At 38.5% G+C, this 18,221-nt stretch overlaps 1 protein-coding gene across 2 annotated transcripts; it reads left to right on the top strand.

Annotated features, from left to right (window-relative positions):
* Positions 1–414: 414 nt before the first annotated feature.
* On the top strand, positions 415–16,668 carry LOC103476626 (gonadotropin subunit beta-2-like). Of its 2 annotated transcripts, none has more exons than XM_008429104.2 (4): positions 415–620; positions 896–987; positions 4,315–4,433; positions 16,186–16,668. In XM_008429104.2, exons 2-4 carry the CDS (start codon positions 900–902, stop codon positions 16,417–16,419), a joined length of 441 nt encoding a protein of 146 aa, XP_008427326.1. In that variant the 5' UTR covers positions 415–620; positions 896–899; the 3' UTR covers positions 16,420–16,668. The 2 variants fall into 2 exon arrangements, with proteins under 2 accessions (XP_008427326.1, XP_008427325.1); XM_008429103.2 differs by having other exon boundaries at positions 429–620; positions 4,312–4,433.
* The last annotated feature ends 1,553 nt before the right edge of the window (positions 16,669–18,221 follow it).

Raw genomic sequence — 18,221 nt, 5'->3', positions numbered from 1 at the left:
CATTACTTAAAGGGTACTTTTACCAAATATTTTACTCTTACTTAAGTAGTTTCTTGGATGGATACTTTTTACTTTTTACTTTGATTTGAGTAAAATTATGTTGAAGTAATGCTACGCTTACTCAACAAAAAATTTGGGAACTCTACCCACTTTTTTAATTGAACTGCTGAAATAAATCAACTTTTCAATTACATAAAAATGTTAAATACCTATCTGGTATAAAAAACCAAACTCTTGTTAGTTTTACTAAATTTATAGCTTGGCGTCATGTTGTTTCATATCATCAGGTTGAACTGAAGCCCAGGGGCTCTGCTACAGTCCTAGTGACCTTGAACGAGGCGCAGCTCTTAATCCTGATACTTGGTGTACCAGGATGTAGAAATTATTCAATGAGAGGTTGATCCCTGGGATGAACAAAGATTTTAAAAACCTTCCGTCCTTGTACCAAAACAGGAAATCAGAGTTGATCCGATAAGCTCATCTCTGCTGTATAAAATCAGAACAGGATCGTCCTTGTACCAAAACAGGAAATCAGAGTTGATCTGATAAGCTCATCTCTGCTGTATAAAATCAGAACAGGATCGTTTTCCCCCATCACACTGCCTGAAGACACCCAGGAGGTAAGTGTGTGCTTCTATTCTTAGCAGGGCGATTTACATTAATGTAAATCTCAATGTGAAGAAGTGGCAAAAAGAGAATGCCAAGTTAAATTTTATGATGAGGCTATGGACTTTGTTTTAAATTATTTTAACATCTGTTACTAAACCCAGTACTTCCAGAAATTGAAGGGTCAAAAATATACAATAATATTTTACTAAGACATTGTTTAATACTTAAAATGAGATGGTGAAAATAATAACTAAAAAAATTATCCTCACTTTGTTTTTTCTTTCAGGATAATGGCTCAGGATAAGAGAGTGAAGTTCTCACTGACGGTGTGTTTGTTTCTGGGAGCCTCTTTATTCATTTGGTCCCTGGCCCCAACAGGTAATCTTCATAATAACTATAATACTAGTTTTATACAACAAGAACATTATAATGACTTATATTTTAACAAATTATTTAGCTAAATGATGATTTTTAATAGCAGGTGGGACACAAAATGTTTTATGACTTTTAGGTCTCATTTGTGTTTCAAAGACACTATGAAAGAATATGTGATGATTTTGCCTTCAGAAATTTACACATCTCTGTTAAAATGCTAGGTTTTTATGACGTAAGAAATTACTTCCAAACTTTTTCTACATGCAATGAGACACATATCCTGTACAAATCAACTGAAAACACATCTGGAATAATAAAAAATATCATAATCAATCACATTTTATTTGTATAGCATATTTTAGCAACAAGCCATTTCAAAGTTCTTTACATCATAAAACACAAAAAACTCAAAGTCATGCAACATGGAATCAACAATCAAAAGTACCATCATTAAATTTTTTATTGATTATGTTTCAAAGGCAACTCTAAACAGGTGGGTTTCTAGTCTAGATTTAAAGGCACTCAGTGTTTCAGCAGTTTTGCAGTTTTCTAGAAGTTTGTTCAAGATTTGTGGTGCATAGATGCTGAATGCTGCTTCTCCATGTTTGGTTCTGGGGATGCAGAGCAGAACCAAAACAAGAAGACCTGAGATGTCTGGAAGGTTGATACAACTATAGCAGATAGTTGTATCAACTATCTGCTATAGTTAATACAACTATGTATTGTGGTGCTAAACCGTTCAGTGATTTATAAACTAACAATATTTTAAAGTCTATTCTCTGAGATACAGAGAACCAGTGTTGGAGTAATGTGCTCTATCTTCCTGGTTTTAGTGAGCAGCAGCTTTCTGTATGAGCTGCAGCTGTCAGACATAAATATCTTGCAACATTTTCACACCCTTTCACACCCAAGACGTTAGTCTTTTCAACACTTTTTATTCATTTCCAACAGTCAGTCTTGTTTTATGGGAGTCATCCTCCCATGTCTAGATAATATTTGTTCACTCTACCAAAGTTCTCCAAATCTCTCAGACTATAACGCTATCTGTCCACATTCAAATTCAAAATTATTGAAGCGGAGGACCCATGTTCAATCAATAATGATGATGGTTTTACTGATGACATACAAAATACAAAAATCAAGGCAGCACAGGTGAGCAGAAGGCTAGGAGCTCAGAACTAGTAGCAATTACAATAACAAAAAACAGGCACTGGGGAGACACAGGCTGACACGACAAATGACAGTATATACAAGGACCCGACAAGGAGCAGAGAACACAGGTGGGATTAAATACACAAGGGGTAATCAGGGAACATGAGATACAGCTGGGAGCAATCAAGGGGTAGACGGGACAACAGCGAGACTCAGCTGAACACAGAAACCTAAATTAATACACAGAAAAACTAAATCCTTACAGTATTCCCCCTCCAAGGCCGGTTCCCCAAAACAGAAAAATCCAAAAACACAAAACAACCCAACCAGGGTGTTGTGGAGGGTCGCTGAATGGGGGGCCAAAGTTCAAGGAAAAACACAAGGAAAACAAAACAAAATAAACTCAGTCTCAAATAAGTGGGTCAGGGTGGGGTTTGCCGCAAGGAGTCTGGTGGGCGGTGATGAAGGAGGCGGACCCATGGAAGTGGGTCTGGAGGATGGCAGTGGTGCAGGAGGCATACCCACAGAGGTGGGGCCGGAGGAGGCGCAGGAGGAGGACCAATGGAGGAGCTCTGGCCTTGGAAGGTGGTCTGAAAGCCAGCTGGAACCGGTAGAGGGCTCAGAGGGGCCGATGGGAGGAGACGGGGAGTCACTGGGAGGAGCCGGGGAGTCACTGAAAGGAGCCATGGAGTCACTGGGAGAAGGGGCGGAGGACCCACTTACTGGGGCGGCAGGTGCTACTACTTCAGCAGGGGACACTGAGATCTTCACTGCGAGAGATGTGGAAGCTGGAGCAGATGAAGACGAGGAGGGTGTGGGTGTGGTGGATTTTTTTCTCTGAACGAATGAGTCGTAGAGCTCAAAAACTGTTTCTAAAATAAAAGAGTCATTTTTAAACTGTTCACAGAGTGGACAAAAATCCTCTTCTGAAACTAAATCAAAAATGATGTTCTGATGCACCGGGGAAACATCAGTGGAAGCCGTCATAGTGATTGTTGAAGGGGTGAAGTAGTCCTGTTGAGGGGTGAGCAACAAGTTCTTCAATTGATCATTATCTGACTGCAGCCCTTGTTCCTCCAGCAGCAGTGGAGAAGGCAAGATCTCAACATCCTCGTATAAATCCTTCTGGGCCAACTCCAACTGCTGTTGGATCCGCCTCTCTCGGTCTGTATCCATAAGTCTGGTCCTTACAGACTGCGATCCTCACCTCTGTTTGGTTGGGTCCTTCTGTGGTGAAATGCGGTTGTAGAATGGGGAGGATGGAAGCGGAGGACTCAGGTTCAATGCAATAATGATGATGGTTTTAATGATGACATACAAAACACAAAAATCCAGGCAGCTCTGACTGAAGACACAGTTTTTCTAAGACAGTTTAGGACATTCCAGAACTCTGAATTCCATTTTTATAAAGTTATTCTTTTGTTGATTTGCATACAACTCACTAGAATCAAAAACTGACTGGCTGCATCATGATCTAACCCCACATACCATGTTATACAGCAGGTGTTGTGGTCTGTTTGTCATTGTTTTTTGTTTTGTTTGCTTGTTTGTTTGTTTTTTGTCAAACACACCTTTGTGCATTGTCATCAGACTGTCACTCATTCTCCCTGAAGATTTTGTATATGTATGCAGGGCTGGTCTTTGAATAAAAGGATTAATGTGGTCGCATGGAGAATTCAGGTTACTGTAACATGTAGGAAAATCCCACGAGGACAGCTGAAGTTAAATTCTGGTCAATCAGATTCACTATGATGATGGATGTTACTGTAAATTCAAGAGACTGAATTCGCTGCTGACAGAGCTGGAGGGCTGTGTTGAGACTGAATAAATTTGTTAACATTGATTATGCTGCAATGTATTATAAATCTAAATGAGAAAAAACACAAGTTCAAATTTAGATTTATTTTAAAATCTAATGAGAAGATGGTTTGAAATGACTAATGAGTAAAATCTCCAGAAAAATGAAACTCCAAATCTAGTCATAAAGATTCTCATTGCATTTGAAGGAATGTTTTGGATGAAGGTGGCCAAAACATTCCGGGTATTCTGAAATTAAGATTTCTAGAACAGTCATTACGTACACTTTTAATGTCATGTAATAGCATTAATGTAATGTCAAAAGCACAAACAGGAATCTGTGATGAGTGAGTGAGTGAGTGACCTTTTTTCTATTAGCAGCAGCCTTCCAGCTTCCACGCTGCCAGCTCATCAACCAGACAATATCTCTAGAGAAGAGAGGCTGCTCTCGCTGCCACAGAGTGGAAACGACCATCTGCAGTGGACACTGTACCACCAAGGTGGGTGGTGGCGTACAAAACAAAATACTGGAAATCAGAGCCGTGCAGAGACCTTTGGAGAGGTAGGGGCTCAAAGTTAAAAAGGGGCTCATTGAACAAGATCTTAAAACACCAACACAAATATAGCAATAACCCATAATAATTTAATATTTAATCAGCTCATACTGTATCTTTGTCATTATGTGGGGGCAATGCAAAGCAAATGTAGTATATTTTCCCCATCAAGTGTAATGTTGCTTTTTCCGCTGCTGACAGAGCTGGAGGGTTGTGTTGATCTGAGACTGTAGCTGTTAAACAGACCAGAGGAGAAAAGGTCACTGGTTATGAAGTTATAAAATAAGGAAATTTCCTGCCATTTTACTAAATAGCCCTAATAATATCCTATTTAACCTCTATAACAACTTGGCTGCATATTGTTCTAAAGATCAAAAAAGCTCAAAGGGGATAACTCTACATCATTTTTTGATGTTGGTGTAACACAGATGAGAAGGGTATTTTATGTATATTAGATGAATGGGCCAATAGGTTCGGCTATCAGAGCATGGTGGGGTGTTTAAATGACACACAAAGGGAGTTAAATTAATTCAACACCGCTCACATGAGGAGAATTTCCTACATAGCAGTTCTTTATAAAGTTCCAAATAAAAACTGGTCCAAAAAGTAAGGTCAGAAATTCCTAGATTAAACAATAAGAATGAAAAATGTCAGTCAGTACTCATAATCAACGATGTGTGAAGATGTGAGTGATACAGGCCTACCACACCGCCGGGTGCAGCAGGACTCCAAATGGAAAAGAATGAATCCGGTTCTTTCTAAGTCCAGGTGGGAAGGCTCGCCATCGAAGTCACAGGAGGAATCCACCTCAGGAACAATCCAGCATAAAAAAAAACCTGACCTGTCAACAGACAGGACCAGCAGAACAATAGAATTTTATTAAGTTGTTCTAGCTTTAATCCTTAAATCATGTTTCTGTAGACATCATATTTGTTATCAATTTGTTATCAAATAATTTTATATATAACAGTTGTATATATATATACTCAAGAATGGGGCCACGATCAGTCACCTCCTCTACATGGATGACATCAAGCTGTACGCCAAGAACGAGCGAGACATCGACTCACTGAGTGTTACTGAGAGTCGATGTCTTGCTCACTCTTGGCGTACAGCTTGATATCATCCATGTAGAGGAGGTGACTGATTGTAGCCCCATTCTTGAGTCGGTATTCGTAGCCAGTGTAGTTGATGATTTGACTGAGGGGGTTCAGGCCTATGCAGAACAGCAGTGGGGACAGAGCATCTCCTTGGTATATGCCACATTTGATGGACACTTGTGCAAGTGGTTTGCAGTTGGCTTCAAGGGTGGTTTTCCACAGCCCCATCGAGTTTGCAATGAAGGCTCTTAGGGTCCTATGTTGTACATCTCCAAGTGTGTGGCATTGAGTCATAGGCTTTTTTGTAATCAATCCAAGCCGTGCACAGGCTGGTGTGTTGGATTTTGCGACTGCAAAACGACTGTGTGGTCTACAAGAAATTGGTGTTTGGCTCCTCTGCTATTTATGCCTATGCCCTTCTGTGCCGTGCTCATGTATTTATCCATGTGCCCTTTATCTTAGCTGCTATGATCTCTGACATGAGCTTCCATGTTGTAGAGAGACAGGTTATTGGATGTGACTGAACCCTTCTGAATCCAGGGATCCTTCTGAATCAGGATTGTGCGCCCTTCAGTCAACCATTCAGGGTGAGTCCCATTTTGTAGCAGCTGGTTCAGTTGAGYTGCCAGTCGCTCATGGAGGGCAGTGAGTTTCTYYAGCCAGTAGGCATGGATCATGTCAGGTCCTGGTGCTGTCCAGTTTTTCATACCTGAGACTCTTTCTTGGACATCTGCCACAGTGATGGTTACCAGGGSTTGTTCAGGGAGGCTGCTGTGGTCCTCTCGTAGAGAGGTTAGCCACTGTGCATTGCTGTTGTGGGACGCCTCCCTTTCACATATACCTTTCCAAGGCTTGGAGCCTTTGTTTGGCAGTTTTGAGTGCTTCATTTGGCTTCAACTGCAGAACACTTCTGGCTGTACTTCTTCTTAGGTACTGATCTTTTCATTGCACTCTTTTGAAGTTCTGACAGTTGGCTCACTTCCCTCCTTGTTATCTTGATTTTAGCCGTCTTTTCCATGGTGGGTATTGGGTCTCATTGTTGCTCTTATAACCAAGCATCTCAAGGATCACTGATGCTGAGTTGTATATCAGCTCATTGGTTTCTGTTATGGTGTTGGTAGGGATCGTTCTCAATGCTGCATTCACATCTTCAATGAGACTTTCTGATGGCTTCACTCAACCGTTGTAATTGGCGTCGTTGTTGCCTGGTGTTCATTCGGGCCATGATTCTCTCTCTCAGGTCAGTTGCTGCCTTGTTCAGCTTTGGTGGTTCATTCATTGCTGTGGCTACACACCCAGTTTCTGGGAAGGTAGTTGGAGTTAATTCCCCTCTGACCTGGCGTCCTGGCTCCTCCCCCTTGCCGTGTAGTACCTCGTCAATCTCAAGTTGTGATAGCAGTCGCCGTTTGCGGATGTTGCAACACTGAGCTACTAGTTGTTTGGCAGTTAGTGTTGACTGGGGATGTCGAACTAACCATTCCTTCCACATTCTTTGCATGTACCCCCTCTGACTAGGGTCACTTGAGTAGTAGCATTCCAACAGAGCCATGTTTTCACATCTCACCCATTTCCGTCTTGTTCCAGTAGCCCATTTTTCATCAAGGTGCTCTGGTTCCCCAGCACCTGACGCAGACCTTGTTTGGCCGGGCGACGTCTCATGATATGAGGTAGGCTATATAGCTCAAAGGGTCTTGCCAAAGACCTCTGTCCCTAAATCAAACCTGGTTCAAAGAAGTTTTGGTTGGAAAGAAAAGAAAACACATCTTCACTGAAACCTTCGTTATCAGTTCCATAAGTATAACACTTGCTCAGAAACCTTCCTTATCAGTTCATTCTTCCCAGTAAATAAGCGAAAGTTTTATTTTCCAAGACAAAATCATTTTTCCACCATGGTTTTGGCGCCTTACTCTAACATAGCGGTTCTCAACGTGGGGGGTACCGCCCCCGGGGGACGTTCAGAGGACGACAGGGGGCGCTGGTGGAAATTTTTACAAAAGGGGGGTGCTGAGATTCCTTTGGGGGGCGTTTGGCCGAAGGTAAACTTTACACCTTATATGCACAACAATACCAGTTTAGACTTTGAGCAACTTGCTAAAACTGTATTGTGTAACATTAAAGCATGCCTGGATGCAACTGTATGGCAGCTGGCAGCTCTCCTTCTATTCAGTGTTTGTTAGCTTTTTGCGCAGCTTTGTTCTCCTGCTACTAGTAGCTTCACCGCATCAGTTCAATGTTACACCGGCTGATGACGTAGCTGTGATTCACTTTGTCTGGTGTTATTGAGGAGTTTTGTACATATGTTTTGGCAGTTCTATGATCATCTCAAAGCAGCAGCTTATATTAAAAAGTGTTTTATTTCCGTTTGAAAGCTGCATGCTTCCATGGAAGGACAACAGAAAATTTCTCTTATAAACATGTAATTACTAAAATCACGATACCCGGACCACTTACACTGGCGCTGGCGCTGTAAGTGGTCCGGTATGAAACGGATGTGATAGAATAACGGTACTACCACAGCACTTTTAAATTTCAATAATTAGAATACCAAAATTGTTTCCATTGTTTTAAAATGGCCTTGCAACAGACTGGCGACCTGTCCAGGGTGAACCAGGGTGAGATAGGCACCAGCAACCCTTCCGACCCCACTAAGGGACAAGGGTGCAAGAAACTGGATGGATGGATGGATGGATTTTTAAAAATGTTTATGTCAGTCTGCCTTTTCCCCACTGATATGCTTCCTGACCGCCCTGCACCTTAGGGGGTTAAAAAAAACAAAAATAAAAAAATGACGCGCACATTGCACAAAACTCTGAAACAGGAGAAGCGGGACATAAAACGGAGCGACGAACTAGATGTGAATTATGGCATAAAAGCAGAGAATCCGACGCTGAACAGTGAAAAATCAACACATGATGTGAAACACATGACAATTAGGCGGCACATTAGGTGATGAGTGAAGATTACTGATGGTGAGCGTCAATAAACGATAAAATAAATCTAGCAACAGGAAATAAACTAAAGTGGACATAGCAATAAACCAAGAGGGGATAATACTAATCAAAGGAAACTAAATGAAAATGAATGAAGAGCAAAATGCAAGAATAAACTAAGAAACTAAAGTAAATACAGAGGAATATACCTGTATGGCAAGACCTTTCGAGCAATAATTAATACTGCTTATTCTTGTATGGCAAGAATAAGCAGACACTATTTCCAGATAATTAATAGTTTTACACACAGCTGAATTTCCCCTTGGTAGTATCAGAAACACATCTGTAGGTGGCCCTCACACTCAGTAGGTCTGATACTACCAAGGGGAAATTCAGCTGTGTGAGCTGTGGCCAAAATACTAGGTCCAAAGCAATGGGAACACTTCTGCCCATTGCATTTAAATTTCTTCATGAATTTTATAGTTTCTTCAATATTATTTTTCATGCCAGTGTTAATGTCATGAGGCTGATGACTCCATGACACTTTCAATTTGACTCATTAGGATTTAATTAACAACCAGATTTGTTCTTTGTAAATTCTGTCCAGTAAAACTAGTAATCTATAAATCAACAGACAGGTCTATATAAAGATATAATCCATGATTCTGTCTCATATTTGTATGGCATTAAAAGGACCTGGAACTTTAGTTTTTCCACCGAAAGCTCTGGTTTACACAGTAAATGCCATGTGGGTGAAATTTTATAGATGATACTCTGATGTCCCATTCTCCTGAAGGCAGCACAGAGCTGCATCACCAGAAACGGACAGAAACACTGAAGAGAAGAAGAGCTCTGATTAATTACAGTTCTATCCATGTTTTAATGTTGCTGAGCTCAGTCGTTTTGCAAATAGATCAAAGTTTAAACTGGCGTTGTTGTACATCTTTTATCTGCTCATTTTGTGTAATATTTAACACACTAGAAAATGGCACAGAATAAGAATATTTTTTGCACTCTGTTTGCCTGCTCTTAGGCCTACCGATTTTAAGTGTAATGTCAATTCATTGCATTTTTTGTAGACACCTGTGAAAATAATTTCTATTCACATTGCTTTTATGTTCTCTGGAAAATTATTTTTGATGATAAATACAGAACAAGCATAAAAATCAAAACATCTACAATAGTGATAGTAATATTAATAATAAAATAATAGTCAGTGCAAAGTAGCCTACAAATTCTTTGGTGGGGGTCGGTGAGGGACCTGGACAGGCACGTGCAGGGGGGGGGGGGTGTGTGCTTGAGCACCTGCCCTTTTTGCTCCTTGCCCCCAAGTGCCCTTTTGGTCAATTTTTTTTTTTTGGTATTATTATTTTATAGGCTCTCTTCAGACACATAAAAACATGTGCCAAAATTATTTGCTTTTTTGTTTCTTTTTTGTATAACATAATAAGCCTAATAACCTTGTTACCTTTGATCTTTTGCCCGTGACGCATGACGCAATTGCCTCTCGTGCAGTGAGATAAGGCGGCTAACTGGAGCTCAACGTAGCGAACGTTCCAGATTACAGAACAGTTTTTGGTGAATTAAAAAAAAATGTTTTTGGTGAATAAAGTGGAGTAGACTTGCTACTTGTCAGATGACGGAAAACGTTGAAGTATCGTTTCTGCTTCAGCTCGGAGTCACGGTTTAAGCAGAGAGGTAATGAAATACGACAGACACTGACAGGTCTCTGCATCTGCCTTTCTCTGAAGAACTGCTGAGCGGGAGGAGACAGCCAGGTGAGGAAAAACTTCTTATCTATCGATTCAGTATTTCTATCGTATGATAGAAATACTGAATCGATAGATAAGAACAGTTTAGGCTGTTGTTGTTAGACATTAGGCTGTTGTTGTTGTGCTATTAGCTAGCTGATAGCTAACGACTTTGCTAACAAAGCTAGATAACTAAAAGCTTCTCCCCTGTATTTAATGATATCAGTCCAAAACCGTCCAAAACCGATCATCTCCATAATGGATATATGTCCGATCTTCTAATTTCCTTTGCTGCATAATATACATTTCATTTATTCTAGTGTTAGGTAAATGTATCTTGTATAACGCTTAAATAATTGTCCAACAACATTCATTTAGAATTAAAAATAACTCACTCTGAATTACCATGATAGATATAATGAATGTAATAAAAGTGTGTCATTAATGTAGGAAAAGACTCAACCCAGACTTTAAGTTTAGGGTCTGGTTCGCAGAGTATGAAGTTAAATTTGTTTCCCAAATATTCAATGGAAAAAAGAACTAACCTCAGTTAAGTAAAATAAAATTATAATCAAAACTTTTGGAATTGTAATGATTCCTTTAAAAAAAAGTTTTGTTTAAAAGACTTTTTTTTTTTTAATTAAATAACTAATTTATACCAAACATAAACATTTATTTGCACACATCAGAAATCTTTTGTTGTGATTTTAGGTCCTGCCCACGACATCATGTGAGAATCACAAGCAAAACTTTGAGTCACAAACAAAAACTTTCAAGCAAAAAAAACTTTCAAGAAAAGATTTCTGACAAGCGCAAGTGTTTTGCAAAAAAGAAAGTTAACTTCATGAGTTAAATGTGTGATTTAAATTTTTTTTTAAGTTTTTTTTAAGCAAAACTCAGTAGGCCTTTCTCATGGTGACATGCATTAACAATGAAATTTTTGCCTTTGTTTTTTCATTTTTCTGCAGTTCCACATGCAGCTCTGCTTTCGTGAATGGACCATCTTAATCTACACTGCAAGTGTAGCAAACAGGCAGCTCTTTTTTATAGATTACAGTACACTAAAAGGTTGCATTGTGCCCTTGTTTATATTTTTAATAGTGTAATTCTATAAAGACAAAATATGTCTGGTGGTCTAGCTCTGATTTACATATCTTGCTAAATTGCGGGTTTGAATATTGCAATACTTTCCTATAACAAAATAGACCTGCAGAAAGAAATTACTAATAAAATATCTTACATAGGCATAGTGTTATGCTCTATATAGAGATATTCGTTAGCTTTGATTGTATATCTCACAATTTTGTAATTGATCGTTGTTTATTAAACTCTGAAAGCTGAGAGGCTGTTAATATTCTGTCCTAGAATGTGGTTAGATGTGCCCTTTTTTGTTGTTGAGCACCTGCCCCTTTAGTGGTCTCTGCACGGCCCTGGACCTGGATATAAAGGATAAGGGGGCGCTGGCCCAAAAAATGTTGAGAAACAATGCTCTAGCACAAAACATGCACTGAATGTACAGTATGTTACAGTCAGTGCATACTGTACTGACTATAAAAGTGGAAGTATTTTGGTGGGTTTATTTTTTAGATGTTTAAACTTTAAAACAACATAAAAAGAATAGAATAAGTTGGACACAAACAACTTAGAACCAAATGAGCAGAATTTGTAAAGTTACAAATCGATACAAGTCCTGGATTTTTCATGAATAGAAGTCATGGTTTTATTGTTTTTGCCTTAAAATGAATTAGGTTCATTTTAAAAACAGAAATGATGTTATCAATGCATTTTGAGCAATTTGATCACAAAGACAATGTTGCTTTAAGGGACTATAGCTGGTTAGCAACTATTATTCATGCTGAACAAGTCCTGCTTTTCTTTCATAACAACTAAATTCTTTCTCAGGTGATATTGAGAAAAAAATTTGCTATCAGTGGAGAGTGAATCATTTTGTTCAACTGTGTAAAGATGCTGCAGATAATCCATCCGCTGATAAATTCAAACGTCATTTGAAGATGACTTTCAGTTTCAGTGTGGGCTTTCTATGATTTAGAACTTTTCAAAAATTTCATTTTTAAAAAGGCAGTTTAGTTTGGTGGTGTAAAACACCAAACTTTGGTGGTGTAAAACATGGCAACAGCTGCATTTGCGTTAAAACAGGGCGAAAACCTTTGTCTGCACTTTTTACCAAAACGTGAGGTTTTTTTGGACTTGGCGTGTTTCCATTAAGAGAATTTATGTTTGTAAGTTCAATTTGTGCAATTCTATGGTTAATGGAAAAGCAGCTAGTGATTGTTTTCTACTGTCAGGCAGCTGCTATAATGAAAAACCATGACAACTAGGTACTGTATTGCTTTTAGAAACTATTACTAACTTCTGTTGGTAATACTAATAGTAGATTATTATGAAAGACCAAAACTGACATAAGAAATAAAAAAAGCATAAATTTTAGCTTTTCCTTGTCCTTACACATGAGTTTCCATCGAGATATGTATATATTTTCATTTTTCATTTCCCATAAATATACGTTTTCTGACAAAAAATTAAGATATTTTCTTTTTCATTTCCCCTAAACATGCGTTTTTGTCAAGAAAAGTAAAGCCCTCGTTCTTTTGTCATTGCCTTCTCCTGTTTTTACTTTTCCGTGTGCATCTTCATGTTAATGAGGAGAGCTGCCTTCTATGTCCAGCTCCTCTACTATTGGCCAATAAAGCTTTGGAACCAACATCCCTGCGTCAGACATTGCGGGGTGCTTACGTCTTGCGCAGTCGTTCGGTGCCATCTTTATAGGCAACAGTCCAAAACAAACTTTATCCTGGTGGTTTTCTTGTGTTACCGACTGCAGTGAAGTTAGTTTCGAGTTGGATATTGGATATCCACCGAGCAAGCGGCGCTTAATTAAGGATTGATCCGATTTATGAACGCTAATTTCGGCCAGCCGTTCTCTATCTCCCTCCTCATCGCTCGGAGGTCCACTTAGGGACTGTCAACAAATTTCCGAACCAAACACTCCTGTCAAACAAATGTTAATAAATGTCTTGCCTTGCGACCAACTGGCAAAAAAGTGGTAATTCATGCTTTTACTTGACACACATTACCCTCTACTAAAATGTCAAGTCATATTCAATATTTTAAATAATTTTCATAATAAATAATATAAAATTTTCTTCAATAGCTTCCATATTGTGTGCCACATTAATTAGAAATAAGATGCGTAAAACAGATACATGTGCCAAAACTTTCTGCAACTGAACAGAAGCAAATTTGAAGTTATCTTTGGACCTACAGAGAAACAATCTAGAGTTATAGATCTAGAGTTGTAGATCTATAACTAGTGATGAACTCTGACCTGAACCTTCAGAACCACATAAAGACAGTCACAAAGTTCTTCTATCACCTGAAGAACATTTCCAGGATTAGAGGACTTATGTTTCAGTGAGCTCTAGAGAAACTGTCCAACTGCATTTATCTTTAGTTCACAGGTCTGTCCAACAAATCAATCAAACAGCTGCAGCTGATCCAGAACGCTGCTGCTGCTGTTCTCACTAAAACCAGTAAGATAGAGCACATAACACCAGTTTTAAAGCCCTTCACTGGCTCCCTGTAGCTCAGAGAATAGACTTTAAAATACTGTTGTTAGTTTATAAATCACTGAACGGCATAGCACCACAATACATTAAAGATCTGCTCTTGTACGCAAGACGTAAATGTCCCACAACGTCTGACGCAAGGATGTTGGTTCCAAAGCTCTATTGGCCAATAGTAGAGGAGCTGGACATAGAAGGCAGCTCTCCTCATTAACATGAAGATGAACACTGAAAAGTAAAACCAGGAGAGGAGGCATTGACAAAAGAACGAGGGCATATATAATGAAAATAAAAAATAAAATATTTTCTTTTCTTGATGAAAGCGCATGTTTAGGGGAAATGAAAAAGAAAATATATAAATTTCTTGACGGAAAACGCATGGTTAGAGGAAATGAAAGAAGAAAATATATACATTTCTTGATGGAAACTCATGTGTAAGCACAAGGAAAAACTAAATATATATGTAACCCATGTTAATTTAACAAATATGAATTTGTTAAATTAACATGGGTTAACATGGGTTAATGTTGAAACCATTTACTGCCACCTGTCGGCAATGTGGTGTATTACAGGCTATAAAATGCAGGACAGGAGTGTATTACAGGCCTGTAATACACCACATTGCCGATAGGTGGCAGTAAATGGCTTCAAAGTAGTCTAAAACTACAGTGATATGCCTCAGAATGTGGGCTAGAATAACCAGAAGAAGATACAGGGGAAAAAAATCGTGGTCATTTTATTGACAAAACTCAGTTTTATTTTCAATATTTTTTCAAGAATTAGTTTTCATCGATGGTTTGATTTTTGATTCCTGTGTACCCGGACCCAGAAGAACTTTGTTTTTGACATTAAATTTCTTTGTTTTCTTGCTGCAAATCTCCGTTGAGTTCTGTGCTATAATTAGCTTCGTTAGCTATCAATTAGCCACAAGCTAATACTTTACTATTGTGTATTAAATGTTATATTGTAATTTCATTTCATAGTTTCAATGTTGAAATTTGTTTATGGGTAAGAATGTATGTTCTCTACATGATGCTTTGTATGTGAATTAGCAATGCTTACGGCTAACTCACAAAGGCTATTCTGCTAAAATTACGCATTTTTTCTTTAAAATACTGATACTGATGAAGCATCTAGTGACAGTGAGTTATTTATTCCACTGTACGGAATTTAAGAATGCTGAAAAGATATGTCAATTCAGTGAATATTATGTTGTGATGTTTTGTTGAGCTAAAAGACAAAATTGGTTATCACAGCTGGAAATTATTTTATCTACATGGAGTGAAAAGATAAACGTTCACTGAAGTGAACGTTTATCGTTTAAACGTTTAAATGTATTTTACTATCACACTATAGTAAAATACATTTCTGCTATATGCAGGTTGTTTTTGTTGTTGTTGAGAGATGTTGCGTGAAGAACGGCGAGCCAGGATCCAAAAGAGCAGATGTCAAAGAAGAACCTTCTTCTGTTCCACTTGATCGGTGGGATTACATATATTAACACTACCCGGGTAGCTACCATATAACATTCAGATCTGAAAACTGAACTGAATGAAACACTGACTATTTTGTTCTGTTTTATTATTGTCAAAATGTGTAATATGTTTTGTTCTACAAATTTTTTTCCTTGCTCCTCCTGAGTTGAACCTAGTTCTGATGCGCATTTTAATTGTAAAGATTCATAGTCACTGATTCCTTTGTCACAGGTGACTTACCAGATAAGTACAAAATCTTACATATATTTATGCTTTTATTTCTTATTATGTCAGTTTTGGTCCTCCATAGATTATGACCCAAATCTTAGAATAATTGAAATGAGGCTTTTACAAATGAAGGGCAGAAACAAAGAAAAGAAAAATCTCTGCTCTTTGGGCTAGGTAATGATTAAAAGAGGAGCAAAAGAGAATGATTTAGATTAGAGGTGCTTGCCAACAGTTGATGCACATGCTAGTGTGCATATGTGTGCGTCTGGATTTGTGTCTGTGTGGGTTTCGTATGTTTCCACCCTGCAAAGAAATGCTGCAGCCTCGGTCTGAATGTGAGAAAACATTGTCAGGCATGAAGAAGATGCACAAAAACACTTTCCACACCCTGCCACATTCTCCCAGGCAGCAGAGAAGAAGCATCTTCTCTGCTGCCTTGGAATCAAGCTGTTAGCATGTAAGGACCATCATGAGACTGTCATAGAGAAACAGTCTTCAGCCAGAAAGATTTTTTAATTGGTTTGAGTTGACTTCATAAACTCGGCCATCACTTGAACCAACTTTCCGTGACCCATTTTTGAAAGTCTCAGTATAGCGCAAGAACCTGTTTTTCAATTTGCTTGTTTCCAGGATCTCAACATGAAGATACTGTTTAGCAAAGCGTATCAGCATGTGTGCACATATGGGGAATTGTACTACAAGACATTTGAGTTTCCTGACTGTTTGCCTGAAGTTGACCCTGTCGTCACCTACCCAGTTGCTTTGAGGTGCCACTGTGGCGGCTGCGCCATGGCCACGTCTGACTGCACCTTCGAGAGCCTGCAGCCTGATTTCTGCATCAATTACATCCCATTTTACCACTAATCTGTGTAATAAATGAATACGCTTGACAATTTTGTGTATATAATTTACATGTTTAGAAGAGAAATGGCAGGTTGCAGAGAAAAAAATTCAAGAAAAAACATTTCAAACTAAAAGTTAAATATGAAAACTATCGAATAGTTGTAGACTTATAAGTACATGCAAGCAACAACCACAGTATAAAATAAATATCAACTTCAGCCCAAAGATTTCGGGGTTGTTTTTTTTGGAGTAAAACAACACAGCGTAAATGTAAATGTTGTCATTTCAAATAAAAAATTACAACAGCCTTGCATTGCTGCGTTATTTGACAAAGTTGAAACTTAACTCACTCTGCACAATGTATTTAGTATGAATAAATTTATACAATGTAAGTATAAGTTTCAATGTATAAGCCATTTTATAAATGGCTTGATGATCATGAAACATAAGATGTAGACCTGGTTCCAGTTTAAAACAGCCAGACCTACTGCTTCTCAGCATTTAGGAGCTGTCCCGCGTCTAATAATGCTGAAAATTGAACGTAGAGTTGCAAATTCACAGGTTGTCGCTGAGAAAAAGCGTTTTTGGCCTCTACATGTTCTCTTGAAACCTCAGATTTAGACTTGCTTCCAATTTAAAACAGCCAGAAATACTGCTTCTCAACAGTCCGGAGCTGTCCAACATCTAATAAGGCTGAACATTTCATGCACAGCTGAGAATTAACAGACGGACAATTTTTCATTTCTTTTGCTGAGATAAAGCCTTTTTGGCCTCTAGGCATATCTCTTGAGACCAATGATTTAGACTTGATTCCAGTTTAAAACTGCCAGATATGCTGCTTCTCAGCAGTTTGGAGCTGTCCAACATCTAATAAGGCTGAAAATTTCATGTAGAGCTGAGAATTAACAGACGGACAATTTTTCATTTCTTTCGCTGAGAAAAAGCGTTTTTGGCCTCTAGGCATATTCTCTTGAAACCTAAGATGTAGACTTGATTCCGGTTTAAAACAGGCATATATACTGCTTCTAAGCAGTTTGGAACTTCCCAACATCTAATAAGGCTGAAAATTGAATGTAGAGCTGCCAATTAAGAGACAGCCCATAATTCACTTCTTCCAGTGAGATAAAGCTTTTTTGGCTTCTTGCCTGCTGATCAACTGAAACGTAAGATTTAGCCCTGGTTCCACTTTGAAACAGCCAGATCTACTGCTTCTCAGCTGTTCGGAGCAGTCCAACATCTAATAAGGCGGAAAATATAATGTGGAGCTGCGAATTCACAGATAGCCCATTTTTCAATTCTTTCGATGAGATAAAACCTTTTTGGCGTCTAGGCATATGTCATCTTCAAACCTAAGATTTAGACTTGAATCCAGTTTGAAACAGCCAGATCTACTGCTGCTCAGCAGTTCGGAGCTGTCCAACATCTAATAAGGTGGAAAATTTCACGTAGAGCTGAGAATTAACAGTCAATTTTTCACTTCTTTGGCTGAGATAAAGACATCTAACTAAACTGAAAATTAACTGGAGCTTCGTAAACCCAACAAGTTCATTTATTACTTCTTTCGCTAAGATAAAGCGATTTTGGCTTCAACTCCATTGAAACATAAGAATTAGACCTGATTCCAGTTTAATACAGCCAGATATACTACTTCTCAGCATTTCGGAGCTGGCCACAATCTAAGTAAACTGAAAATTGACTGTGGAGCTTTGTAAACCCAATAAGTCCATTTATTACTTCTTTCGCTGAGATAAAGCAATTTTTGCTTCAACTCTATTAAAACATAAGAATTAGACCTGATTCCAGTTTAAAACAGCCAGATATAC

Source organism: Poecilia reticulata, linkage group LG15 (assembly GCF_000633615.1).
Source record: "Poecilia reticulata strain Guanapo linkage group LG15, Guppy_female_1.0+MT, whole genome shotgun sequence".
NCBI lineage: Eukaryota > Metazoa > Chordata > Actinopteri > Cyprinodontiformes > Poeciliidae > Poecilia > Poecilia reticulata.
This window is presented reverse-complemented; position numbering and strand designations above follow the sequence as displayed.

What these genes read in the sequence shown, in the direction of transcription:
- LOC103476626 (XM_008429103.2), top strand. Translation starts at nt 900, where the DNA reads ATGGCTCAGGATAAGAGAGTGAAGTTCTCACTGACGGTGTGTTTGTTT. An exon ending in TTGGTCCCTGGCCCCAACAG is followed by an intron (nt 988 to 4,311) that starts GTAATCTTCATA and finishes TTTTTCTATTAG; the next exon opens with CAGCAGCCTTCCAGCTTCCA. An exon ending in GTGGACACTGTACCACCAAG is followed by an intron (nt 4,434 to 16,185) that starts GTGGGTGGTGGC and finishes GCTTGTTTCCAG; the next exon opens with GATCTCAACATGAAGATACT.